Source organism: Panthera onca, chromosome F1, assembly GCF_046562875.1.
Source record: "Panthera onca isolate mPanOnc1 chromosome F1, mPanOnc1 haplotype 2, whole genome shotgun sequence".
NCBI classification, from domain to species: domain Eukaryota; kingdom Metazoa; phylum Chordata; class Mammalia; order Carnivora; family Felidae; genus Panthera; species Panthera onca.
In genome coordinates this window covers 12,785,778-12,813,268 of record NC_138355.1, presented here as the reverse complement: position 1 = coordinate 12,813,268, position 27,491 = coordinate 12,785,778, and the positions used below count along the sequence as shown (strand labels likewise).

At 37.4% G+C, this 27,491-nt stretch overlaps 1 protein-coding gene across 1 annotated transcript in view; it reads right to left on the bottom strand.

Moving 5' to 3' along the window:
• The window catches only part of MAEL (maelstrom spermatogenic transposon silencer), a 39,031-nt gene extending 12,116 nt beyond the window's left edge, over nucleotides 1–26,915 (bottom strand). The window contains exons 1-8 of the mRNA XM_078440742.2: nucleotides 26,627–26,915; nucleotides 26,279–26,371; nucleotides 24,589–24,688; nucleotides 23,493–23,648; nucleotides 21,829–21,870; nucleotides 11,253–11,377; nucleotides 10,785–10,839; nucleotides 10,520–10,661 (exon numbers count right to left, since the gene is read on the bottom strand). Of these exons, the coding sequence (XP_078296868.1) occupies nucleotides 10,520–10,661; nucleotides 10,785–10,839; nucleotides 11,253–11,377; nucleotides 21,829–21,870; nucleotides 23,493–23,648; nucleotides 24,589–24,688; nucleotides 26,279–26,371; nucleotides 26,627–26,758 (845 nt within the window). The 5' untranslated portion in view covers nucleotides 26,759–26,915. The remainder of the gene's footprint in view (nucleotides 1–10,519; nucleotides 10,662–10,784; nucleotides 10,840–11,252; nucleotides 11,378–21,828; nucleotides 21,871–23,492; nucleotides 23,649–24,588; nucleotides 24,689–26,278; nucleotides 26,372–26,626) is intronic.
• Nucleotides 26,916–27,491: the final 576 nt, after the last annotated feature.

Sequence of the window (27,491 nt, the reverse complement as noted above, 5' to 3'; positions counted from 1 at the left end):
AACCTGAGTATTGTCTTTATTTCTTTTCAGGCTCTTCCTGTATCCAGTCCATCGGGAAGGTCTGCTGGTTTTTACCAAGATGAAATCTACTTATTCCTCTCCATCTCTACTGTCACTACTCTGGTCCAAGCCATTTCTTGCCTTGACTAGAGAAACGGTTTAACAGTTATGGACTGTTTCCTTCCCTTCTTGCCTCCTTTCAATATATCCATTAAAAACTCAAGAGGATCTTTTAGAAACCTAACCAAATTCTGTTTATTCCCTGTTTGGTGAAATTCCTTCCTGTACCCCTTACATACAGAGATCGGATGGTTGCCAGAAGGGAAGGGGGGAGGGACGGGGAAAAAATTCCTTCCTGTAGCTAAGAAGGCTTATAGTGTGTGTGGTCCTTGCTTATCTCTTCAGCCTCACCTTGGACATTCTCTCCTGTGCTTACTACTTTCCGTCACACTAACAATTTCCAGTAAACACCAAGCTTTCACCTCAAAGCCTTTGCCTCTCTCTGCCCAGGATGCTCTTCCTTCTAGTTTTGCATGGCTGCATCTCTCTCTTGCTTCAGATCTGTTTTAATATTACATCTTTAAAAAAAAAAATATTCTTGACTATTCTAGAAAGCAGTCTTTCTACCTAGTCTTCTCTGCAAGAAGAGGAACAGTATCCTACTGATTTCCTTCTCTGCACTGATCACAAGCTAAAATTACCATTTTATTATTTACTGTATGTTTCTCTTTCCCATTAAAACGTTAGCCTCATGAAGGCAGAGACCACGTAAATCTTGTTCACCACTGAACCTCCAGCACAGTGCCTGGGACAGAGGAGATGCTCAATAAATACTGGCTGATTGATTAAAAACTACCTCGTTTCAAACAGATGTCATTACACAGTGAATTAATTCAGGGACAATTATGACAAAAAGCAACAAAGAGAATGGAAGATCTGTAAAAGTTATGAATATTCTGGTCTTCAAAATTCCAGGATAGCCATCAACAGCCTCTTGAGATTCTGATATTCACTTTGTCTAACTGTACTCAGTTTCACCAATACCTATCCATTTCATCTACCTGAAGCTAGAGGCATTTATCAAAAATTTATTATAAACTTTAATGTAAAAGAAGTTCAAAAGAAGCATTTGAAAGGAGTCCTATCTGCTTATATTAACTAACAAATTCCAACAGTAGTTTCTGTTGACTACTACAACACAATCTCCTGTCTAAAAAATACTGTATATTAGAATTCATCCCATCCGAAGCAGTTTACTACAAAAGTGCTTAAAGTATTATGTAATAGTTTCATCATTAACAAAATCCCATGGCACCGGCCCCAATGTCATACACCAAAGCTACTCTTGTTGTAGCTTCACTTACACAACTGAGCTCACCACTGTGTTTCTTCTATTTTAAAACATGCATTTTTCACTTTTTAACTTAAGTGGAAATGCACCTTCCAAATGAAGGTATTTTACAATTGCTATTGGTCTAAGAAATAGTTGCATTGCCTGAACATGTACAAGTTTGGTTGTTTTTGATGACAATTGCAAACCATTTTATTCAATAAACCAATTGAAGATTTATTTGAGAAAAGTATTGGTTTGTCTCTGAACACTTTCTGCTGACATCAAGAACCAGCATAAAAACTTGCATAAAGGGTGTTAGTGGCAAACAAGTATTTTAATACCCCAGCATATAAATACATAGGTCTGTTACGTGTTTCACATTAACTCATGTCGTTCACTTTCTTTGCACAATGCTTGCTCAGTCTGTTTGGTTTCCTTTTTTTTCTCCTAGTAACCATAAATTTATCCTTCCCCTAAAATTATTTTTCATTTTTTTAACTGAAGTAGAGACTTTCAGCTGTACAACAGTGATTCCACATGTTTAATAAACACTACACTATACTCACAAGCGTACCTACCATCTGTCACCACACAACACTACTGAGACACCATTGACTATATTCCCCGTGCTGCACTTTTCATCCCTGTAACTTAATCATTCCTGAAGTGGAAGTCTGTACCTCTTACCCCTATTCACCCATTTTTCCCCCTCCCCCTCCCCTCCCCTCACAGTTTGTTCTCTAGTCTGTTTCTGCTTTTGTTTTTCAGATTTCACATATAAGTGAAATCCTATGGTATTTGTCTTTGACCCATTTCACTTGGCAAAACACCCTCTAGGTCCATCCATGCTTTGGAAATGGCAAGATCTCATTCCTTTTTATGGCTGAGTAATATTCACATCTTTACCCATTCATCTATGGATGGGCATTTGGTTTGCTTCCATATCTTGGCTATTGTAGATAATGCTGCAGTAAACATTGGGGTGCATAGATTTTTTCCAATTAGTGTTTCTTCTTTGGATAATATACACAGTAAAGGAACTACTGGATCATAGGATATTTCTAATTTTTTGAGGAACTTCAATACTGTTTTCATAGTGGCTGCACCAATTTACATTCCCACCAAAAACGCACAAGGATCCTTTTTTCTCCACATCCTCACCAACACTTGTTAGTTGTTGTCTTTTTGATTCTAGCTATTCTGACAGGTGTCAGGTAATAGCTCATTGTGATTGTGATTTGCATTCTCTCATGAGGAGTGATGTCGAGCATCTTCTTACATGCAGGCCATCTGTATGGCTTCTTTGGAAAAAGGACTACTCAGGTCCTATGCTTATTTTTTAAATCAGATTTTTGTGTGTGTGCCGAGTCGTAGAAATTCTTCATATATTTTGGATACTAACCTATTATCAGATATATCACTTGCAAATATCTTCTCCCATTAAGTTGCCTTTTGATTTTGTTGATGGTTTCCTTCACGGTGCAAAAGCTTTTCACTTTGGTGTAATCCCAATAGTTTATTTTTGCTTTTGTTTCCCTTGCCTGAGAAGACACATCTAGAAAAATGTTGCTACAGCAGATGTCAAAGAGATTACTGCTTGTGTTTTCTTCTACGAGTTTTATAGTTTCTTAAATTCTTTTTTTAATGTTTATTTTTGAGAGAGAAAGAGCGAGGGAGGGGCTGAAAGGGAGACACAGAATCTGAAGCAGGCTCCAGGCTCTGAGCTGCCAGCACAGAGCCCTACTGAACCACAAGATCATGACCTGATCTGAAGCTGGACCCTTAACCCACTGAGCCACCCAGGCGCCCCTAGGAGTTTTATAGTTTCAAGTCTTTAATACATTTTGAGTTTATTTTTGTTTATGGTGTGTGGTGCAGTTCTCTTTTAAGAAACATTGTATCACAAAAACTCCGGATGACAGAGAAGTCAATAATGTATATAACATAGACACTGAATGACTCTGAAGGTAAAGTTTTAGAAAGACATTAACAAATAGCTGAGGTAATAGTATATGAATCAAAATATGCTAACATATCATCCATAAATTTTACAGATTAACAAGAATAAACAAAACAAAATCTATAGATGATGCATAAACAAGAGAGTATTACAAAACTACCTATAAATGGGGGGGGGGAACTCTTAATTTTCAATGGAGTAATTTCTCAAGTTTATACCAAGCTATTTTATATGGCTTTAGAGGGAGACTGGAGTCCCAGAAACACTGGAGGAGAGACAGAAGGGAAATAAAGATCCTAAGATTAAATTACAATAACTCCACAATGAGATCTGTAAATATTCAGAATCCTGATAGATCAGAGCACTGACTAAAAAGCACCTGTGAGACTCTAGGAGGCAGTCTGGAAGGGGAGGCTTCTGGGCAGCAGGGGGTAAGAGGAAGGGAGAAGTTGTTGAGAAATTGTACAGAGAGAGGTAAAAAAAGCAAACGGGAGAGAGGGAAAAACAGGACTTTTCAGGACAAAAGAACGAGAAAAATGGGAAGACCCACCACCCTGAAAGCATTCAAAGGAACCGCCATTTGCTACACAGACAGAAGAGGGAGCACTGGAATGAAGAATGTCAAACGTCCCAAATCAGCAGCCCTGTCCACGAAATGCAAAGGAACAACATACCCTGATCTGCAGAAAGCTACAAGAAGAAAACTGAAAAGGGGGCTTAAAACACTTCAGCTGATAACTTCTCCCCAAAGTCCCCTGATCCCCAAAATACCACAAAGGTAAAACTAAAACATAACACTCTATGTTGAATTAAATATCCTCAAAGAAGGATTTTAAGATATGAAAACATGTCCTGAGTGAGAAATTTCAAAACTAAGAACAGAAATAAAAAAAATAAGTTGACAAAACTCTGGAAATAAAAATTATATCAGAAAAGAACTAAATTACAAACTGCCTAAGGAAGAATAAAAGATTAAAAAAGTAAAAAAAGAAAAAAGAAAGAAAAGAAAGAAAAAGAAAAAGGGTCAGAGACCATGATCAAGATGAAAGGTAGGCAAAGAAGACCAAACCGGACCATACATATGCTGGACTCCCTTAAGAAGAAAAAAAGAACAGAATATTAAATAACCAAGAGAAATCTCCAGGAATAAGACCTCACTCTGCATACTGAAAGTGTTCACCAAACAATTGAGAAAACTGACCTGTGATAATATACTCAGAGAAATATAATTAAAACTATTAGACTTTTTAAAGATAAAAAAAACACCCTTAAAGTCTCCAGGCAAAAAGATCAAATAAATTAAAAGGCCAAGAGAATTAAATGACCAAACTTCTCAAAAGCAACACACAATGAAATACAACAATAAAGCTGTATTTGTAGAAACTCAAGGAAATAAAAGATAAATAACAAGATTTCAACAGGCAAGAACACAGGGACAACTGTCCCCAAGAGCCCTTAATCAACATACCAGATCAATTCCACAATTTGTTTCTGTAAAGGCACCAAAATAACACAGTAACCAGCTTAAAACTACAGGATATGCAATGAAACATAGAAACACAGTATAACAGAAAACTTTAATACACCATTCTCAACACGTGACAGATGAAGCAGACATAGCTAAAGGGATTAAGGTAGTTTCTTTTTTTTTTTTTTTTTTAATAACTGGAAGTTTGTACCTCCTAATCCTCACCTAAATAGCCCATCCCCTCACCAACCTCGCCCTCTGACAACTACCAGTTTGTATTTAAGAGTCAGTTTGGTTTTTAGTTTGTCTGTCTCGGTTTTTAGAGTCCACGTAAATGTGAAAGCATGCTATTTGTCTTTATCCGACTTATTTCACTCGGCATACCGTCTAGGTCTATCCACGTTGCCACGAATGGCAAGATACATTCTCTCTGTGGCTCTGTAATATTCCAGCGTGTACGTGTGTGTTGTGTGCACCAATATCCTTCATCCATTTGTTTGTCACTGGGCACCCGGGTTGCTTCCATTTCTTGGCTATTCTAAATACACATGGGGTGGTAGGTACGTTATCTTTTCAAGTTAGTGTTCTTGTTTTCTTTGGGTAATGGAATTACCAGATCTCATGGTCTATTTTTATTTTTTTTCCATGCTTATTTTCCACAGCAGTTGTACCAATTTACATTCCCACCAGTAGTGCCCAAGAGTTCCCTTTTCACCACATCCTCACCAACCCCTGTCTTTCTTAAGAGATAAAACAACTTAAACATAATCAAAGTAGTCCTCATGGATAAATGTCAAACGCTACACCCTGACAATAAATATTCTTCTCACATGCCCACAGAACATTCACAAAATTGATTATATATTAAGTTAGCAAAAAACTGCAAAACTTCCATAAAGTAGAAATATTATGGGGCGCCTGGGTGGCTCAGTCAGTTAAGTGGCAAATTCAGCTCAAGTCACGATCTCGTGGTCTGTGGGTTCGAGTCCCATACCGGGCTCTGTGCTGACAGCTCAGAGCCTAGAGTCTGCTTCAGATTCTGTGTCTCCCTCTCTCTCTGCCCCTCTCCCACTTGCACTCTGTCTCTCTCTGTCTCTTAAAAATGAATATTAAAAAAAAAAATTTTTTTTTAAAAGAAATATTATGAACAAAACTGATCACAATGCAAAGACACCAGAACTTACTAACAAAAACCAGAAAGGCCTTTCCACCTGGAGATTATTAACTCATGGGTTAAAACTACAGAATATTTTTTAAATTACAAAATACTGTATGTGAATCTATGAGATGCATTGAAAGCAATGTTAAGAAGAAAATTCACTCTACTAAACACCTACCAATAAAATATAAAAATTAATGAATTCTGATCCCCCCAAATAGAAAAAGAACCAGAGTACCAAGAAATTAAGAAAAAAGCAGAAATTACTGAGGAAGAGAATTTAAAAAAAGTTGTTTTGAAGAAAAAAATAACAGAATAGACCATATACTATCTTCATTTAAGGAAAAAACACACAAATACACAAGATAACCACCGAAACAGAGGTAATTTTAAAAATTATGAAACTTTGCAGACTTTTAAATAAATTTGGAAACTTATATAAAACATACAATCTCCTAGAGAAGTACAGATTACCAAAATTGATTCCATTAAAGTTAGAAAGCCTAATCAAATTGATTTTCATAGAAGAAACAGAGAAAGTTATTAAGGAACTGCCCCACAAAAATTATCCTGTCCCAGATATGCACAATTTGTGTGAGAACATTTTAAAAGTATTGAAAGACCCCAAAGTAGATTAGAGAAATGCAAACACATCTCACCTTGGATAGAATTCAACATTATAAACATTTCAGTTCTCCCCAATTTATACATTCAATGCAATCCAAGGAGTTTTATGGAGCTAGACCGAAGTGAAGGGATTCTTCTGCATATACATTTTGTTTAAACACATTAAAAAGAATAAAATCAACAAGGATGGGGAAAAAATGCAATAAAACAAGCAAATGGGTTGAACTAGATTTCAAATGAATAATTTCACCAGACTGAAGAAGGGGAAAGAACCAACCCAAATAACTTTTGACCAAAGTATTTTGACTATGTATCTTCAGACTAAATAACTGAAAGCAAATCCTGAACTATTAGTATGTCATTTTACAGTGGTATCACTTAACAGTTCTCTAACAATTGACTTTTACTTACTGTATTCTAGGACTGAACAAACAAGAATATTGAGTGCCAGGTTTTTCACTCAGAGAAGAGAAATACAAAAACAGAAAAGTGGAAAAGTAGAAAACAATATGTGTTGAACTGGAATTGTAGGTTTAGTATGAACTCATGGTGAGACAGAGAAAAATGTGTGTGAAGGGGGTGTATATACATGTATTTCCTAGCTCTATCCACTAAGGGGAACTAGAATCAATGATGCTCTAGTAGGAATGAACATACCTAGCACCCACATCCTATCTCCTAAACACTCTCCTCCATTTAAAGGAACCAGGGTTTCTTGGAGAAATGGCTAACCCAAAGCTGAAGCAGGAAAGTACAAGGATGAGCCTGAACGTATTAAGCCAGAAAGCAATGAAGCACTGAAAGAATAATGAAGAAATGCCAAAAGGACAGAAACCACTGCTTTGAAGGGACTCCCAATGGCCGTGAAGAAACAAAGTAAGTATAAAAATAAGTTGACAGTAAAAGATTATAGCCCATTTAATAAAACAGGAATCCATGAGTCCATACTCATTATTTTTAAAAATAAAAGCTCTTCCTTACAGTAGGATGTCAACTAATAAATGTAGTAGGAACAACTGGATCAGAAAATCACCATTTCACAGGGGCACCTGGGTGGCTCAGTCGGTTAAGTGTCCAACTCTTGATTTCGGCTCAGGTCATGATCTCACGGTTTGTTCCTGAGTTTGAGCCCCTCATCATGCTCTGTGCTGACAGCATAGAGCCTCCCTCTCTCTCTGCCCTTCCCCCAATTGCTTGAGCTCTCTCTCTCTCTCTCTCTCAAATAAACAGTAAAAATAAATAAATAAAAATATAAAATAAAAAATAAAAAAATCACCACTTCACAAATGTAATAATTACTGATTCAGGCAAAAATCATCAATGGATGTGAAAACTAACAGGCAGGCTGAAATTCGAAGAAAAGAAGATCTACCAAATCTCAAAATATCTCCCTACAAAATATTAATTTTAAGGTGAAAAACAGTAACTTTTCAATGGCAGAAATCTGGCAGACGATATCTGGCAGACATGATCAAAGTTACCATCAGTAATGGAACAAATGGACATCAGATGCATCCAGATACGACGTACTGAGAAGACACCTAACTTTTGTGGCACTCCTGCCAAAAATACAGAACCTCAATCTACTCATGAGGAAATAACAGGCAAACTAAAACTAAGAAACAGTCTATAAAGTAACTGGCCTATTCTCTTCAAAAATGTCAAGATCAAAAAAGTCACAGTAAGTCATTTGCAAGTATCTTCTCCCATTCTGTAGGTTGCCTTTTAGTTTTGTTGATGGTCTCCTTCGCTGTGCAGAAGCTTTTTATTTTGATGCAGTCCCAGTAGTTTATTTTTGCTTTGTTTCCTTTGCCTCTGGAGACATATTTAGTAAGATATCTAGTAAGAAGTTGCTATGGCCAATGTCAAAGCAATTACTGCCTATGTTGTCCTCTAGGATTTAGATGGTTTCCTGTCTCTGTTTAGGACTTTCATCCATTTTGAATTTATTTTTGTGTATGGTAAGAAAGTGGTCCAGTTTCATGCTTTTGCATGGTTGCTGTCCAGTTTTCCCAACATCATTTGTTAATACATAAAGAACTTCTAAAACTGAACATCCAAAAAACAAATAATCCAGTTAAAAAATGGGCAAAAGACACGAACAGACATTTTTCTAAAGACATACAGATGGCTAACAGACACATGAAAAGATGCTCAACATCATTCATCATCAGGGAAATACAAATCAAAACTACCACAAGGTTATCACCTCACACCAGTCAAAATGGCTAAAATTAACACAGGAAACAACAGGTGTTGGTGAGGATGTAGAGAAAGGGGAACCCTCACTGCTGGTGGGAATGCAAACTTCATGCATGAGCCACTCTGGAAAATAGTATGGAAAAGTTAAAAAGTTCCTCAAAAAGTTAAAAATAGAACTACTCTACCATCTGGCAATTGCACTACTAGGTATTTACCCAGAGGATACAAAAATATGAATTCAAAGGGGTACAAGCACCTCCATGTTTTAGCAGCATTATCAACAATAGCCAAATTATCAAAACCCAAATGTCCATCAACTGATGAATGGATAAAGAAGATATATACAAAGGAATATAACTCAGCCATGAAAAAAAAAATGAAATGTTGCCATTTGCAATGCTGTGGATGGAGCTAGAGAGTATTATGCTAAGTAAAGTAAGTCAGTCAGAGAAAGACAAATACCATATGATTTCACTCATTTGTGGAATTTAAGAAACAAAACAGATGAACACGGGGGAAAAAAAAGAGAGGCAAACCAAGAAATAGACTCTTAACTACAGAGAACAAACTGAGAGTTACTGAAGGGGACTCAGGCAAGGGGGAAGGGTTAAATAGGTGATGGGTATTAAGAAGGGCAGTTGTGATGAGCACTGGGTGTGGTATGCAAATAATCACTACATTCTACACCTGAAACTAATATTACACAATACGTTAGCTGAAATAGAAATAAAAACTTGAAAAAAAAACTAAACAAAAAGAAAGTCAAAGACTGAGAAACTATTTCAGATTAAAGGAGCCTAAAAAAACTAACTAAATGCAACATATGCTCCTGAGTTGGACCCTAGACTAGATTTTCTTTTGCTATAAAATATATTACTGGTACACTAGCAAAATATGAATATGGTCTTCCAATTAAACAACACTATTATATCAAGGGCAATATCGTGTTTTGATAATTTTATCATGTTACTATACATGTTCTTAGGAACAATACATTGATATTTAGAAGTGAAAAGGCATCATGGCAGCAACTTACTCTCAAGTGGTTCAGAAAAAGAAACTGTGTCTAGAGAGCAAGTTATAAAGAAAATGTATTAGAATGTTAACAATTAGAGGGGAACCTGGGTGGCTCGGTCCATTAAACATCAGACTTTGGTTCAGGTCATGATCTCACAGTTTGTGGGTTAGAGACCTCCATTGGGCTTTCTGCTGTCAGCGCAGAGCCTGCTTTGGACCCTGTCTCCCTCTCTCTCTCTGCCCCTCCCCTTCTCACGTGCACATATGCACTTTCTCTCCCAAAAATAAGCATTGAAAAATAAATAAATAAATGTTAACAATTAGGAAATCTGAGAGAATGACATATAGGACTTTTCTGTAAATCTGAAATTATTTCAAAGTATAAAATATTTTCAATTTATTTTACTTACATATTTCATATATATATATATATATATATATATATATATATATATATATATATATATATACACGAATTCTAGGTAATATGACATCTGTTTAAATAAATATATTCTTCCATCAGTATAAAAATTCTAAGTGATAAAGCGCCCTGTCAGTTATTTGGTAGTGTGTCTGTTTTTAGTTGCAGACAAAGTAACAATGTATCTGACGATCAATGGAATCCTATATTCAAGGAAATAATGATTCCAAAGTTTCATAGGAAAACACTGCCCATTGATGGAAAAACCAATCTTGTCATATTTTCTCAGTTCAGAAAAGTCAAAATCACTAACACAAAATCATTATAAATACCTTGTGTTGCTAGAATAATCCCACATGGCCACATCCAGGAGGCTCCGAACCCAGGTTTTAGAGGGCTCCTTAAGAAATTTTTGCTGGTAGATTCCCACTACAAGATCTTCTACAGTGAGAAGTTCTAGATCTTGCCTGATTTCTTCCATGGGTAAATAGAATAAGACATACAATTAGTGAATTTAGATACACAGAAGATGTACATCAATATGGAAACAAATACAGACATTATAAAGCACTTGAACAGTAACCTAGTGTTACTTACTTGATGCCTTTGCCATATGCTTCAAACACCAGTTGACTCTGGCTCGGTCATCAGACTGGAGAAGGAAAAAAATTTACTTGTATTTTCTCCTACATTGTTGTTCAATTGTTGTTCTTTCAAACTGGGGAGATAGGAGTGGCATGAAGGGAAAGACTAAAGAGTTTATGACAACTAAATGAGAACCATAAAAAAGAGCAACATATATTTTAAAAGACTACTGCTATTAATAAAGTTACATTTATAAAGCAATGTTAACAGACTTTGTGAAAAGCAAGGGAGACCCAGGGTAGGCGCATGAAGAAACCAACATGCAGAAAAAGGTCATCTGTTCATGATTACACTACACTAGTAAGATTAAAACCCAGTTCTTCAACTCCTAATCTAAAAGAATTTCTTTGGGTACCTTTTGTGGATCTTTTGGTACCTTAAGTGGATAACCTTAAAAAAAAATTCTTACACTGAAATTACCTTGCAGTAGATAGGTGGCCAGCTTCCTGGGTTTGGGTGAATAAACCTATAAAGGTTTTGTAACACAGTTGCTTGGTCATGCCCAGATTCAAAGTTTGAAATAGGAATCTTGTGACTAGAATCACCTGAAGGAAACAAAAAGGAAGTAGGGAGTTCAAAATTTGACCAAGACAAATATGACAAAGTGGGTAAGGAAGGAGGGTATAGGAAGAGGACAGTGAGTAACTCATGTTTAAGCACTTGTACCAAGCCTAGTTATGATTAGGTACTTTATCCGATATTCTTATGAGAAAGGGGATATACACCTATTAGAGAAGAGACAACCGAGAATCACAGAAGTTAGTATAGTAAGTTAAGAGTTGGTGATCAATGGAGTAAGGACTCAAAACCAGGTTTAAGTGACTAAGCCTGTATGTTTTCACTATTCCCCTCTGCTTTTCACGTAAGGCTGGAGAACTTAATAGCAATGATTGCTTTTTTAAAGGTTATACAGGGGCGCCTGGGTGGCGCAGTCGGTTAAGCGTCCGACTTCAGCCAGGTCACGATCTCGCGGTCTGTGAGTTCGAGCCCCGCGTCAGGCTCTGGGCTGATGGCTCGGAGCCTGGAGCCTGTTTCCGATTCTGTGTCTCCCTCTTTCTCTGCCCCTCCCCCGTTCATGCTCTGTCTCTCTCTGTCCCAAAAATAAATAAAAAACGTTGAAAAAAAAAAAAAAAAAAAAAAAAAAAAAAAAAAAAGGTTATACAACCAAGATTTCCACTTGCAATAAAAAGTGGACCAATTCAGACCAAACTTCCACAACAATTTAAAATACTTGAAAATATCAAGAGCACACAGTAGCGAGGAATTAATAAACCCAGATGCAAGAGAATATAGAAATTCAAAAAGGCTCTCCAGAGAGCCTAGCTTTTGGGGCAGTTTTTTCCCCCTACAGTTATTTACCAATTCCAGAAGAGGAGGAAGTTGAATGGCTGAGAAATGTGCTTGTGACAGCTTTGGAGGCCTGGTTTGCTAGGCCTCCAGGTGTCTAGTAAAAGCAAACATAAATCTTTTCTGGAGGAAGGGAACATCATTATAAACCTCAAATTACTTTAAAATCATTTTTTCAGCATAGTGGGAAAAATGGTGGCCAGGAAGGCAGGAAAGGAGAAGCCCAAGAAGCCACAGCCAGCTGGAGCTGTCAGAGTAATGAAAGGGGAAGTTCCAGTTGCAACACTAAGAAGTAATCAGCTGAACAAGAAGCTGCAAACCTCTCAACAAAGCCTGTAAAGATCCACAAATTTGGAAGCACCACAGGTAGTGACAAAGAAAGCCTCAGCCATATCCATCAAACTTGGATCAAGTAAGCCTAGAGGAACTCTTGCTCCAAAAACCCTTTCAGTAGCAGGTTTTAATGAAGATGAAGATAGTGAACAGAGGAAATGCTTCCAGAAACAAAGATGAGGATGAAGAATACTGGAAGGGATACACCAACATCGTTAGGACCAAATTCCTTCAATAAAGGAAAGCATGATTTTTCTGATGACCAGAACCTATGGGAATGAAATAGAAAATCTCATCTTGGAAATGTCCATGACCAAGATAATTAAATGATGTGTTTTGAAATTGGGGTGTTGGGTGGGTGTAAAGTTAAAAGGAACAGTTTCCTTTTTTTTCTAAATTTTTTTTAACGTTTATTCATCTTTGAGAGACAGAGCATGAGTGGGGAAGGGGCAAAGAGAGACACAGAATCGGAAGCAGGCTCCAGGCTCCGAGCTGTCAGCACAGAGCCCGATGCGGGGCTCGAACTCACTAACTGCGGGATCATGACCTGAGCCCAAGTCGGACGTTCAACCGACTGAGTCACCCAGGCACCCCGCAACAGTTTCCTTTTTTAAAGAACGGTATAAGATTATCTTTGGAGACTTTTTTTTTTTTTAAGATTGAGTGATATATAAATGAATTTGAAATTAGAGGCAATTTATGTTTTATATACAGATTTCAAGACATTTACTAATTTTATAGTTTCATGTGATTAGCTTACAGATAATAGAAAAATCAGAAATGGTATCTAAGAACTGCATTTTTTTTTTTTAATGTCTATTTATTTTTGAGAGACAGAGCATGAATAGGAGAGGGGCAGAGAGAGAGGGGAGACACAGAATCCGAAGCTGGCTCCAGGCTCCAAGCTGTCAGCACAGAGCGTGATGCGGGGCTGGAACCCACGAGCCATGAAATCATGACCTGAACCAAAGTCAGACACCCAACCGACTGAGCCACCCAGGTGCCCCTAGAATTGCGTATTTTTTAAGACACTATCAAGAGGGATGCAAAAAGTTATTATCTATTTAAACTGCAAACAATTACTCTTGACTCCCTTATTAACGTAAACTGTCTCCCAGGAACAGCCTGTATTGGGAAGAAAATGTTACTGGACTATTGACTGGAAGTACATTAGATAAAACATGGTTTGTTTGTTTTTTTTTCCTAAAGGGCATTTGTTTTTGATCCTCATAAACTAGGTATTGCATTGCTATCAGCTAGTACAGATGCCTACCTCTTTAAAAAATACTTTGTTTTCATTTTATGTAAATTGTTAAGTATTTGAAATAGTACATTTCACCTTAATGGGTCCTGTCTACCTTCGTTAGTCTTCAAAGACCATCTGCTACCAAAGTAAAATCAGTATTGTGAATGTGCTTCTTAGTTTTTGTTCTTAGCTAGTTCCTGTAAGCATTTCCACCAGATCTTGAGGCAACTCATGAAGAAGTAGTTTCTTTTAAAATACAAACTACCACCAAAAACTTAAATGTAGGTATAATACTTAGATATGTGGGTGTTTTTGTTTTTTAATAGGTAGTAACACCAAAAAACCCACACTGTATGAAGATGAAAATGAGAAAAATGCACTTTCCATACCTTTGTTAAAGCTTAATTTATTAATTTATGAAAATGGAATTTGATTTGAACTTAATACAAGAAATCTTATGTTAGTAAAATAATACGGCTATTTGAATTATATATTTTTTAAAGTATTATACACATTAATCATGTACATTTTAGATACTGAAGATAAAAATAAAGAAAATACATCTTTAAACATATTCTATGGAATCTCCGACCACATTGTTAGATCTATGTACTATAGGCTTTCTAAAAAACTTTAATTTTTTTAATGTGACAGTTAAGCACATCTTTAAAAGCATAATCACAGATAAAAGAAACATACAGTAAAATGATTTCCTTGAAAACTCCTGCAATGTTTAATTTGGAAGCAGCTTCAGACTACTTTATTGGTAGCAACCACTCGCTGAGCTCTTTTAAACAGGGATTAACTCCAGAGAAGCAACCTGTATTCCTAACGCTTTGTTCATTTGCATTTTGCTTTTAAGTTGAAAGTAAACCCCAAGTAAAACAATGGAAATATATATAGAACTATCAGTTCTTACATGATTTAATTATATCATAATACATGAATTTAACTTGCTTTAATGTAAGCAAACTTTCCACTTTTGTCCATTTTGTTGTTTATGTTAAAATAACATCTTTTCCTACATATTGTCTGGACTCAAATGAATTATTAACCTAAGGTCAATAGGGGAGAGAAACGACGGAGATGAATGTCTTTACTAAAATACCACTAAATTTGTCAAACTCAAAAAAAAAATCACTTTTTCAAACATTATATATGAATAACCCGGTACAGGATGAAAGAAGAATGAGAAACAAACCAAATTTGATAGAATGAGATCCAAAGTATTCCAGCTACTGAAATTATTCAGTACAGATGATAAATATTCACGCTTATGATCAAATTATGAATTTTATCATAAAGTTATAAAAAAGGACACACAGGAAGAGTTCAATTTCTGATAGCAACAGACTAGAACTCTATGAATGAAACACCTGCTTGAGAGCACTGCAGAGAGAAAACTACAGTAAGGAACCAGGGGTCCAAAATCTTGGAGAAGAAGGAATCCTAGAAAGTGGATTCTGGCATTTGGGTTCATTGGTAATTTGGGGCATTTGTGAATTCTGGAAGAGGAGATTTAGAGTCTGATAAACTGAGCAGTTTCAAAAGACCTAGATATATAAGAATTAAAACTATTACTCCGGGGGCGCCTGGCTGGCTCAGTTGGTGGAGCATGTGACTCTTGGTCTTTGAGTTGTGGATTAGAGCCTCATGCTGGGTGTGGAGATTACTTAAAAATAAAACCTTTAAAAAAAAAAAATATTACTGTAGGACCACCTGGGTGGCTCAGTCAGTTAATCATCCATCTCTTGTATTCAGCTCAGGTCATGATCTCACGGTCTGTGGGTTTGAGCCCCGCGTTGGGCTTTGTACTGACAACATGGAGCCTGCTTGGTATTCTCTCTCCCTCTCTCTCTCCCCCTTCCCCTCTCATACTCCATCCCTTTCTCTCAAATAGGTAAATAAGACATTAAAAAGTATTACTCTAGTATTACTTGTGTATATTAAAAATTATAATTAAAAGAATATTCAATTGCCTTCTTGCTTCCACTGTTTATATTCAAGTCAATTGCAAATTTTACAGATGATCCTTTGGTGGTAATCTGTCTACCTTCCCCCCCTTTTTAGAGATCAGAAATAGACTCTTAATAGATATGAACCCAATTTTACATTATTTCAATCCCTGAAATTGGATTAAGGTACTCTGAGATGGCTACTGACAGCATCTTTCTGCCAGAAGCAGTCACAAATTTTCTTCAGAGAAGAATAACAAGTTTTTCTATGTACTGTTCAGCCCTCAAAAATAATCAGATGGGGGTGGGGGAGAAAAAAATAAGACATATGAAGAGAACAGGTATCTTGACATCAAGATAACCAACAGACCCCCCCCCCCCAACAAAAAGATCCCTATGTTTTTCAGACATAAGGCTTTAAATGTTCAGAGAAGTAAAAAATAGATTATTTTAGCAGAACCATAAAAGAGAACCAAAGGTAAATTAAACTGAAGACACATTCTCTAACCCATTTTAGGATGGCAAAATAACCTTGAGAACAAAATTAGGTAAGATTAATCAAAGTCTTTAACATGAACGTACAAATCCTAAAACAAAATATTAGCAAACCAAATTCATCAATTTAAGAGCTATACAGTCACTATAATGGGTTTATTGCTGGAATGTAAGGTTGGTTTAGCATTAGCAAATTACCAGATGAACAAAAAGACACAAATCACCTGAGATACAGAAAAACTATTCATTAAAATGTGCAACTGATATCTCTAACCAAACTGGGAGTAGAAGGGAACATCTTTACCCTGATCAGGAGTATATACTAATGCACTAATATATGGAATCAGAAAAGACCCCAAAATAATGTCAGCCAGAGTAATGTTAAAATAGAAAACCAAAGCTGGAGGCATCCCAATTCTGGACTTCAAGCTATATTACAAAGCTGTAATCAACAAGACAGTATAGTACTGACACAAAAACAGACACATAGATCATCAATGGAACAGAACAGAGAACTCAGAAACGGACCCACAAATGTATGGCCAACTAATCTTCGACAAAGCAGGAAAAAATATCCAATGAAGAAAGACAGTCTCTTCAAGCAAATGGTGTTGGAAAAACTGGACAGAGGCATGCAGAAGAATGAAACTGGACCATTTTCTTAAACCACACATGAAAATAAATTCAAAATGGCCAAAAGACCAAAATGTGAGACAGGAAATAATCAAAATCCTACAGGAGAACACAGGCAGGAACCTATTTGACCTTGACCGCAGCAACTTCTTTACACGGTCTCCAGTGGCAAGGGAAACAAAAAGTAAAAATGAACTATTGGGACCTCTGTGCTTCTGCAAGTGAAGGAAATAAAATCAACAAAACTAAAAGGCAACGGACAGAATGGGAACGGATATTTGCAAACGATGTATCAGATAAAGGGTCAGTATACAAAATCTATAAAAAACTTAACAAACTCAACACCCAAAAAACAAGTAATCCAGTGAAGCAATGGGTAGCAGACATGAATACACTTTTCTAAAGAAGACATCCAGAAGGCGGACACATGAAAAGATGCTCAACATCACTCATCATCAAGGAAATACAAATCAAAACTACGAGATACCACCTCACACCTGTTAGAATGGTTAAAATTAACAACTCAGCAAACAACAGATGTTGGCGAGGGTGCAGAGAAAGGGGAATCCTCTTGCACTGTTGGCGGGAATGCAAACTGGTGCAGCCACTTTGGAAAACAGTATGGAGGTTCCTCAAAAAATTAAAAATAGAACTACCCTACAACCCAACAATTGCACTAATAGGTATTTATCCAAAGGATATAAAAATACTGATTAAAGGGGCACATGCACCACAATGTTTATAGCAGCACTACCAACAACAGCCAAATTATGGAGAAAGCCAAAATGTCCATCGACTGATGAATGGATAAAGAAAATGTGGTACAAGGGAATATTATTCAGCAACCAAAAAGAATGAAATCTTGCAATTTACAACAGCATAGATAGAACTACAAGTGTATCACACTAAGCGAAGTAAGTCAGAGAAAAGACAGATCTCGTATGATTTCACTCCTGTGTGGAATTTAAGAAATACGACAGATGACCATAGGGGAAGGGAAGGAAAAATAAGATGAAAACAGAGAGGGAAGCAAACCGTAAGAGACTCTTAAATACAGAGAACAAACTGAGGGTTGCTGGAAGGGAGGTGGGTAGGGGATGGGTGACGGGCATTAAGGAGGAGGGCATTTAATGGGATGAGCTCTGGGTGTTATATGTAAGTGATAAATCACTAAATTCTACTTCTGAAACCAATACTACACTATGTTAACTTGCATTAAAAAAAAAGTGCATACGAAAAATAAGAGAAGAAAAAACTACAGCCAACAACATACTCACCGATGAAACATTAAAAACTAGAGTTCCTAACCAGCACAGTTACACACACTTTTAAAATTTTAAATAAAAAAATAGGGGCGCCTGGGTGGCTCCGTCAGTTGAGTGACCAACTTCAGCTTAGGTCATGATCTCATGGCTCGTGGGTTGGAGCCCCGCGTCAGGGTCTGTGCTGACAGCTCAGAGCCTGGAGCCTGCTTCGGATTCAGCGTCTCCCTCTCTCTCTGCCCCTAACCCACTCACATTCTATCTCTGTTTCTCTCAAAAAATAAACATTTAAAAATTTTTAATTTTTAATAAAAAATATATAGATTAGGAAAAACATCATTTCACAGATCTAAAAAATTGACCAAACTCAAGAATTATAGTTCAGCAATGGTTGGATAAAACTAAAACATAAGAGTAAATAAAAATATAATTTCAAGAAACATTATAAATCATAAAATTTATAAGCTATAAATTTAATGAGATAGTAAGATCACTGTGAAGAAAATTATGAGGATTATAAGGCATCACAGATCCAAAATTAAAATGTAGCCCCATGTTCACAGAGTATCATGAAGTTGTCCGTTTTGTCCAAAATGATCTAAAGATTTAAAGGTGATTCCAATCTAAATTTCAACAAAGCTTTTTGTGAAGCATGATACTCTGAATTGTATGGAAGAGCAAAGGGTCAAGAATAGCTGTGATGTTCCAAAACAAAGTCAAGGAACTTGTCTAAGTAAATATTATCAAAATACTGTATTCAATGGTATGAACACCAAAAAAAACAAAAAACAAAAAACACAAGTAGACCAACAGAACAAAATAAATATATCACAAAGACCCATGCATCTGCAGAAATGTGGCACTACATACTGAGGAACAAGCTGATTATTTAATAAATGACGCTGAGGGGCACCATGGCTCAGTGGCTCAGTCGGTTGAGCGTCTGACTCTTGATTTCAGCTCAGGTCATGATCTCATGGATCTGGAGTTCAAGCCCTGAGTCCTGCTCTTCACTGAGCATGGAGGCTGCTTGGGATTCTCTCTCTCCTGCTCGCCTGAATGCACTCTCTCAAAATAAACAAACATTAAAAAAAAAAAAAAAAAAAAAACCAGTAATAATAAATGATGCTGAGACAACTAATTATCTACACAGGAAAAAAAAAAGAAACAGAACCTCTATTTCACACCATTACACAAGTCAGTGCCAGGTGGAATAAGAACTTGGGATATGAAAAACAAAACTTAATAAAAGCTATCTTTATCGCCTGCAGGTAGAAGAAGATTCTTAAGTAAGACATTAAGAACCCTCAAAACCCTAAGGGAAAGGAGGATACATTTACTAAATTAAAAATAACTTCTGTTCATTGAAAGACGCCACAATGACAGTAAAAAAAATAAATAAATACAATGCATACACTGAAAATAGGTACCTGTAATTAAGTCAGTAAGCAGATACATAATAAAATTCCCCAAACCAATATAAGACACTCCAATACAAATTTGGGGAAAGGTAATGCTGAGTTAAAAAAACAAATACAGGTATGGAAACAAGCACACAATGTTAATTACATACAAGTTCAAAAAAAACAAAATTAAATACACCTTTTAATTTTTTTTAATGTTTATTTATTTTTAAGAGAGAGAGAGAGAGAGAGAGCGAGAGCGAGCAAGCAGGGGAGGGACAGAGAGCGAGGAACAGAGGATCCAAAGTGGGCTTCATGCTGACAGCAGAGAACCCGATGGAGGGCTTGAACTCAGGAACTGTGAGATCATGACCTGAGCTGAAGTTGGACGCTTAACCAAATGAGCCACCTAGGTGCCCCTAAATACACCATTTAAATACATATGTATTCACAATAAAACTATTCAGAAAAAATGATTAGCACAAAATTCCAAATAGTGTCTCTCTCATAAAAAGGGAGGGGGATGCAATCAAGGAGAGCTACAGGGACCTTCAATGATAGGGCACTGCTATTGTTTCTTCAGCTGACTGGTGAATGCACAGCTGTTCATTAACGTTCTTTATACTTTAAGTCAATGTTATACTCTTTGTGTATGAAGACTAATTTTAAAAGCTGATAGACCTTTTGTACGGGAAGCCAAAAGCAGTTTTCAAAACTTTGCTTTTTTTTAAAGCAGAACTTCTCTCAAGAAAATTCACCACTAAAATGGACAGAAGCAGAGCTCCTCTGGTTAAAGTTGGGGGGAGAGAGAGAAGGTCCAAGACCTCCTACTCCCACACTCTCATGCAGAATCTGAAGCACCTTTTCAGAGAAAAGCAAGGCAGTGGGGGTGGGGAAATTAATGGATTCCGTACCGAAATCTCTTGAAATTCTTTGATTCTAATGTGCTAAACCATAACACCCATCCATGAAGTATTCCCTCGATTCACTTACACATATTTCATAAAAGGCCAGATAGCACAGGAGCATTTGAAAGATCTACATGTACATTCCTTAGCTACTACTTACACTGCATCCACATGAAAATTTGCTTCAGCATGTTCCCCTTTGAAACATGATCTTTTCCTAAGCATCAGGTTGATTACACTAGCATAAGCACTTTTAGTTATTATGTCGACACAGCCATCACTCTAATAGAATCATTTATTTTATTTAACTGGCACATTTCCCAGCGTTATCAAATTGGCAATTTAAGACATGTCTAAATTGACGAGCTCCAAAAGATCTAAGTTTCCTGAATGAACAGTGTTCAATTTTAATTAGTTTAAAATAACATATTAAGAAAACCCTTCTAGAGTCTTTAATAGGTTTTTAAGAACCACACTTTCTGTTAATCGGGTTGACTTGAAAATGTTGTAAAAATAAGCCTTAAAAACTTTTTTTTTTAAATCAAGTACTTATCAGAACCAGAATAATAAACAGTAAGCCAGTGGCACTCTCACAAATGAATGTCTGGCAAATTGCAGGGATTCCAATGCACTCAACAGATGAACAAACCAGAAACAGCTTAAGTAAAAAAGTGAAGTTAATTCACCAGCTAAGCTTCTATTTTTGTTTTACTACCACCTACTTAGTTGAATAACCTCAGATGACGTAATACGTGGGGAGATTAGCTAGGTTCACACTTCAAAAACTACAACAGAATTCTTCTGCTTTATACGTTTTTTTTCATTCAAAGCTACATAAAGGAATCAACTAAAAAAATTTGCCCTTACCTTGTTCCACAGTCTATGGCCCTGATCCCAGGCAAAACAAAAAAAGGACTAATACATATTTTTCACGAAGACTGGAAAAAACTCAAAGGACGTAATTAAAAGTGACTCTAAAACGTTCTCTTCATTTATGAAGAACAGCATTATAAATGTTACATAATAGCTGCTTATCATGCATATTTGAAAAACTTAGCATTTTTAAGTAAAAAAAAAAAACTTAAAACAATGATAATTTTGAATATAAATAAAAAATTAAATTATTATCACGATTTTCATTCTAATCACAGAGGGAACTTGCTAAAACCCAGTTTCTAAAAGAGTTTAGTTCAGAGCTTAGGTATACAGTCATATCCTTTGGTGTCCCACAAATCTATTTCATTTTCAGGTTTTTAAGGATCACAGGCACCATCTATCAATTCTATGAAGAGTCTCCAACAGTAAGATTATTCTTCCTCCAAATTATGTTTTACGTGTTCATTTAAAGCAGTAAGTCTTAATCAGGTACATACACATTCAATGCCTATATTCTACCCCATTCATTTATACTTACTTGCAGCCTGACAATGAAACCGAAATCCTCGTGGAATTTCACCTAGAATACAAAATATTTTGTTGAGAGAAGTTCTCTGGTTTTGCTATAGCAATATTTCATAGGATGATCAAGTCATAAATAACATAGGTAGGTAACTGTTACTGCTATGTGAAAACACAAACGATTAAATTTTCATAGAGATTTGTTTTGTTTTACCCAGAGGAATGAGGAGTATTAAAGAATTTTGGCATATTGTCTAAGCTGTTTTAAAAAGGAAGTTACTAGTAGGGGGCACTTGGGCTGCTCAGTCGGTTAAGTGTCTGGCCCTTGGTTTCAGCTCAGGTCACAATGTCATGGGATGGAGCCCTGCTTGGGATTCTCTCTCTCCCTCTCTCCTCACCCCCCATGGGCTGTCTCTCAAAATAAACTTTATATGTACATAAAAAGTTACAGAAAAAAACACTAGGTAAAGAAAGCTTGGGCTAAAGAAGCCTTAACGAGGGGTCCAGAAGGCCCTTGATACAGGTATTCATGTATGTTTAAAAAAAAAAAAAAAAAAAAAAGTCTCCAAATTCTATCTTTTTAATTTTTTGTAACCATATGAAGAAAAATAGTTATTTAACTTATTCTAAGCAACAACTCTCACAGGTGTGAGTAGGATAATTAGTTTTTAGTTTTTCTGTCATCTAAACACAAGGAAAAGTGCTGGCCTGTACTAATGAATTTTATTTTTTTTTAATTTTTTTTTTTTTAAACGTTTATTTATTTTTGAGACAGAGAGAGACAGAGCATGAACGGGGGAGGGTCACAGAGAGAGGGAGACACAGAATCCGAAACAGGCTACAGGCTCCAGGCTCTGAGCGGTCAGCACAGAGCCCGACGCGGGGCTCGAACTCACGGACCGCGAGATCATGACCCGAGCCGAAGTCGGCCGCTTAACCGACCGAGCCACCCAGGCGCCCCTGTACTAATGAATTTTAAAGCAACTGACAAAACTAAAGATGAAGTTCTCTCCTCAACCTCTTTCCCTTTACTCTTCTCCCTATATAGTTCCCCTCCTTGCCTTAAAAAGTATTACTGGTCCTTTATCCTCTTGGTAACTGAATTGAATCCTGTCTTCATTACTACCTCTTTTGCTTGAGTGGAATATCCAGAAAAAAAAAAGTATTGAGAACATCTGAGAAGCTATTAAGTACTAGGCTATTTCCATACCTTCTCTTGTATTCCTTAGAGCAGCCAACAATAGGAATTATTCCCACTTTACTGATAAGCTAGTAAATTCAGAAAGGTTAATAACTTTGCTGAAGGTTACAAAGCAACATCAAGTTAAAAACTAGTGATCGCCAAGATAAAGGATGGGTTAAAAAAATAAGAGCAAAGGCATAAAAAGCTTTTAGAAAATTCCAAGACATAAGGCCATAGGCAAGCAAATGCCAGGCTACATACACATTTTCAGGTATACCATCCACCCAACTCTAATGCTTTCTTGAGGTTAAAAGCTTCAACTAAAAAGCCCCGTGTAAACACCTAATTCTTAATGATTTTTCAACCGATTATGATGAAGTCTTGTTACATTTTAGGAACTCAACTGTGCATCAGCCTTTAAGAAAACAAATATTGTTAAATAAACTCAAGATAAAATGCATACTTTTTAAGATCTAGCATCTACCCACTCTACTTACCAGGATTTATAAAACTGTGGAAATCTGCCATAATACCTTCTTGGAGAGAATATTTAACACAGCCTATTTCACAAGGGAGGAAGCGCTGTTCACAATGAGGAGGTAGTTCACCATGGCTAAAAATGTTCAAAAAATAAAAAATGCCTCCAAGGAGAGCTAAAAAAATAAAAAGAAAAAAAAAGCAGTAAGACAGCACAAATAGATGAGAGCTTACCCCTCTACAAAAGAAAGTTTTAGAACCGTTTTCCTTGTGTTCCTATAATCCTAAATGAGCTGGAAATGAGAAAACTAATTATCTGTACCAGATAAACGAATCAAAATTTTTATAATTATACTTATCAAGGATTACAGTGGTAACCACTCTGCATGAAGCAACAAAATTATTCAAATTTGCAGCCAGCTCTACATAATTTAGTTAGACATATGCCTTGAATTTCAGGAATGACTTAAGAAAAGCTGTGACCCATATTCAACAAATTCAAGAGGTTTGGGAAATAAAGCCAAGTAGAATCAGTGTAGAAAAACTGCATGATATAAACTATGGACAATTTAGTTCACTCTTTACTTTTTACCAATTTACATAAGAACACCAATAAATTCTCTAAAGGAAGAAAGAAATAGGAGATTGTGAGAAGGGTTTTATACACCAGGATTGGCCACAATTAAGACTGTTAAAAGTTTATTAATCTTCAACAAATTCATAACACAATAAAAACAGCCAGAAGGAATAACAAGGGCTCTTATTAGCTACATTCTTTTCCAGGCCAACTCAATAATTCAACCTTTTCTTTGTAATTTAAATGTATTTTAAGGGTCTAGTTATAAACACTTAAATCTAAGAAGTATATTTAGTAACACATGAAGTGGTTATTAACCAAGAGACCAGATTTTTGTATAAAACAAAACCTCTCCAGTGTTATTTCAACAAACGCAAATTAGCTCATCTTTTACAACTTTAGCACCACTATAATTTGAACACTTGTAGTCAGTTATTTTGAAATGCAGGACCCAAATGAACAGAACATATATTTACTGATCATTTGATCAATTTGAGCACCCACATTTATCTAAGCAAAACATTTTAGGATTATTATACCTTGATCACTTTTTAGAGACAAACTTGACATATCCGGGGGTGAAACATTCTGCTTTGGTACAAGCATGCCTGGCCTCCTCAGTGGGGTAGAAAAAGGTTTCTAAAGAGGAAGAGAATTCATCACATTCTTAAACTCTTACTGGTCACTTTATACATATACTTAAAGTTAGCAAAATAACAAAAACAGCTCATAGATTACTTCAGTAACCTCTCTAGGCCAATGAACCCCAATGAGTAAATAAACACATATCTGTCAGTGACACCAACAACCCAAAGGGAGACAAGGGCAAAATCTGTAAATATTCTGAACCAAAAGATGAGTAAACAACCAATTCAACTATTCCTGAAAACCATGTGCCCACTACTGATAATCCAAAAAAAATTTTTTAATGCCCACTACTGATAACCTAAATCAATCCCACTGAATCACATAATATATGCCAGCCCAGTGGCCAAAAGAACATTGTTCGACAAAGTACTTTAACACGATTTTTGCTAAAAATAAAAACCCAATCATGCTGACTCCAAGTCTCAATGAGGTATGTACACAACATGGCTTACATTAGGAGAGGAAATTTCTTATAAGAAATTATAGTTAAAAAAAAAAATCAAAGCCTACAAGTATAACTAAGTACCAATGCAACTGATTAGAGCTTCTACTCAAATATACATCTACAAAATAAAAAAATCTCTCAAACCTAAAGCAAGCAAAGCTCTCTTGAACTTCAATCCGATGTTGACAGTTTAAAAAAAAGAATGGAATTTTACTATGTAAGAATGGAAAGAACACAGAGGGAGGAGAAAAGTCCACAACTACCCTGAATTTTTTTTTTCCATGTTTATTTATTTTTGAGAGAGCATGCACACGGTGGAGGGACAGAGGATCCTAGCTGACAGCAGAGAGCTAATGAGGAGCTTGAACTCACAAACCCTGAGATCATGACCTGAGCCAAAGTCAGCCACTTAACCAACTGAGCTACCCAGGCACCCCAACCCTGCATTTTCCTGATACAAATCAACAAGAAAATTTTTTAGTACTTTATCATTTTACTAGTCATAACTTTACCTAAATAAACTTTATTCAATTCTTACTATAAGGCACATTAACCTTCATCAGCATGTGCAAGTTTTGTTATTTCCAAATTTCAAACACAACAACTGGTCTGGTTCCAAGTGTCATTTAAAAAGACAGAATGGTCCAAGCTACTTTTCAACATTCAAAAAGGGAGTCTTTAATCATAAAGGGGTTGAAAGGAACCCTTAAAGATCATCTAGTACAAATCCTAAAACCCACCTCCCCCATTGCTGATCATGCTTTATTGGTTGCAGGTTTCCGAATAGGGATTTCCCTGTTTGGTGATTTCACACCACCAAATAACAACGTGTGGTTTGCCCTAGCTAGGGAACCTGTTGGCTCTTTAAATTTTTTCCAGTAGGCTCCCTGCCCAATGTGGGGCTGAACTCACAACCCTGAGATCAAGAGTCGCATGTTCCACCAACCAAGCCAGCCAGGTGCCCAGGGAGCCCGTTGGCTTTTTAACAGGCATTCTGACACCAGGAAAAAGAAAAAAAAATCCTTCTTTGCATTAACCCAAATCACCCACCAGCCTACCCTTCACCCATTCACTCCTCCAGCATTTACTGAACACGCCTATGTGCCAAGCAGGTAACTGCTCTTCTCTAAATGTACCTGCTTCTCCGAAGGCCCAGAGTCCTTTCCCTGGGCTGCTCTCCACTCCCGAGCCATTTCTGCATACTTCTCCTTTTCTTCCTCCCTCAGGAGCTTGGGGACAGAAAGGAGAGAAGCGGCAATGAGGACCGAGTGCCCTAGGCCCCAGACGCGGAAGCCTAGACTTTCCAGGAAGTTTCCGCGTCGGTTTGCCTTAGGGCCGGACTTCCTTCCCCTCCAGCAGGGGCCAAGGGGTCACTGGTCTCTTCGAGGCCTCTATCCTTCCCTCCTCGCCCTCTCACCTGCCCAACTGCCTGCTCTACCCCCTCTGCCCCCCATTGCCCCCCCCCCCCCGCCAGCCTTACTTACCGCCCAGTCAGCAGAGCAGTAGGGGATGGCATCAGCTACGCGAGCCACGGGCAGGCCTCGCCGCCGTAGTTCGGGGATCTTCTCCTGCACAAAGAAATAGTAAGCATTACGGCTGGTCCTGCGGTTTGGCATGGCGAGCGAGGCCAAGATTCGACGACCCGGGCCTGAGACAGCACAAGCCGCCGCCGGCGCCCTCGCCGGGCTCCCGCCCTTAGTAACCGAGGCGGGCGCCTGCGCGCGAAGGCCTGCGGCGCTCAACCAATCAGGGCGCGGTGCGCAGCCGCATTGGCCTTGCCGGGAGAAAAGCAGTCCGAGGCCGCCTCGTGGAGCAGTGGGGGTGGGGTGGAGGGTGGGGGGCGGAGCTCGGTCACAGGTGCAAAGCATTCTGATTGGCTGGGATGAGGCGTGGGTGCGTGTGCTGTCACGTGGAAGGCTCGGCGCAATTCCTGTACATTGTTGCGTAGTATGTGTTAAAGTAGGTCGAGAAAAGCAGGCCTGGAGAGTTGTTCAGGTTCTTTCATGTTTTACGACTGTAAAAGGCCAGCTCTGTGTCAAGCACTGTGAAAGGTGTTGGGTGGGGGAAAGAGACAGGAGCGCGACAAACAAGATCTTTTCCCCCAAGAAGTTTACAATCTAATGGGGGGAGTTTGAGAAGGAAGGTGACGGAACAAGTGCATCAACCAATATGGGGCGCGCGGGGCGGGGGGTGTTGTTGCCTTTTCGTCCCCCCGCCCCGTTCTTAAATTACACTCGTTATGGTTGCAAAGAACATGGGGTTTTACAAAGCAGTTTGCAATATGTGAGGAAGAAAACCGACAATAAAAAGCTGAGATTTAAAATAATGTCCCTGAAAAAAAAAAAACAT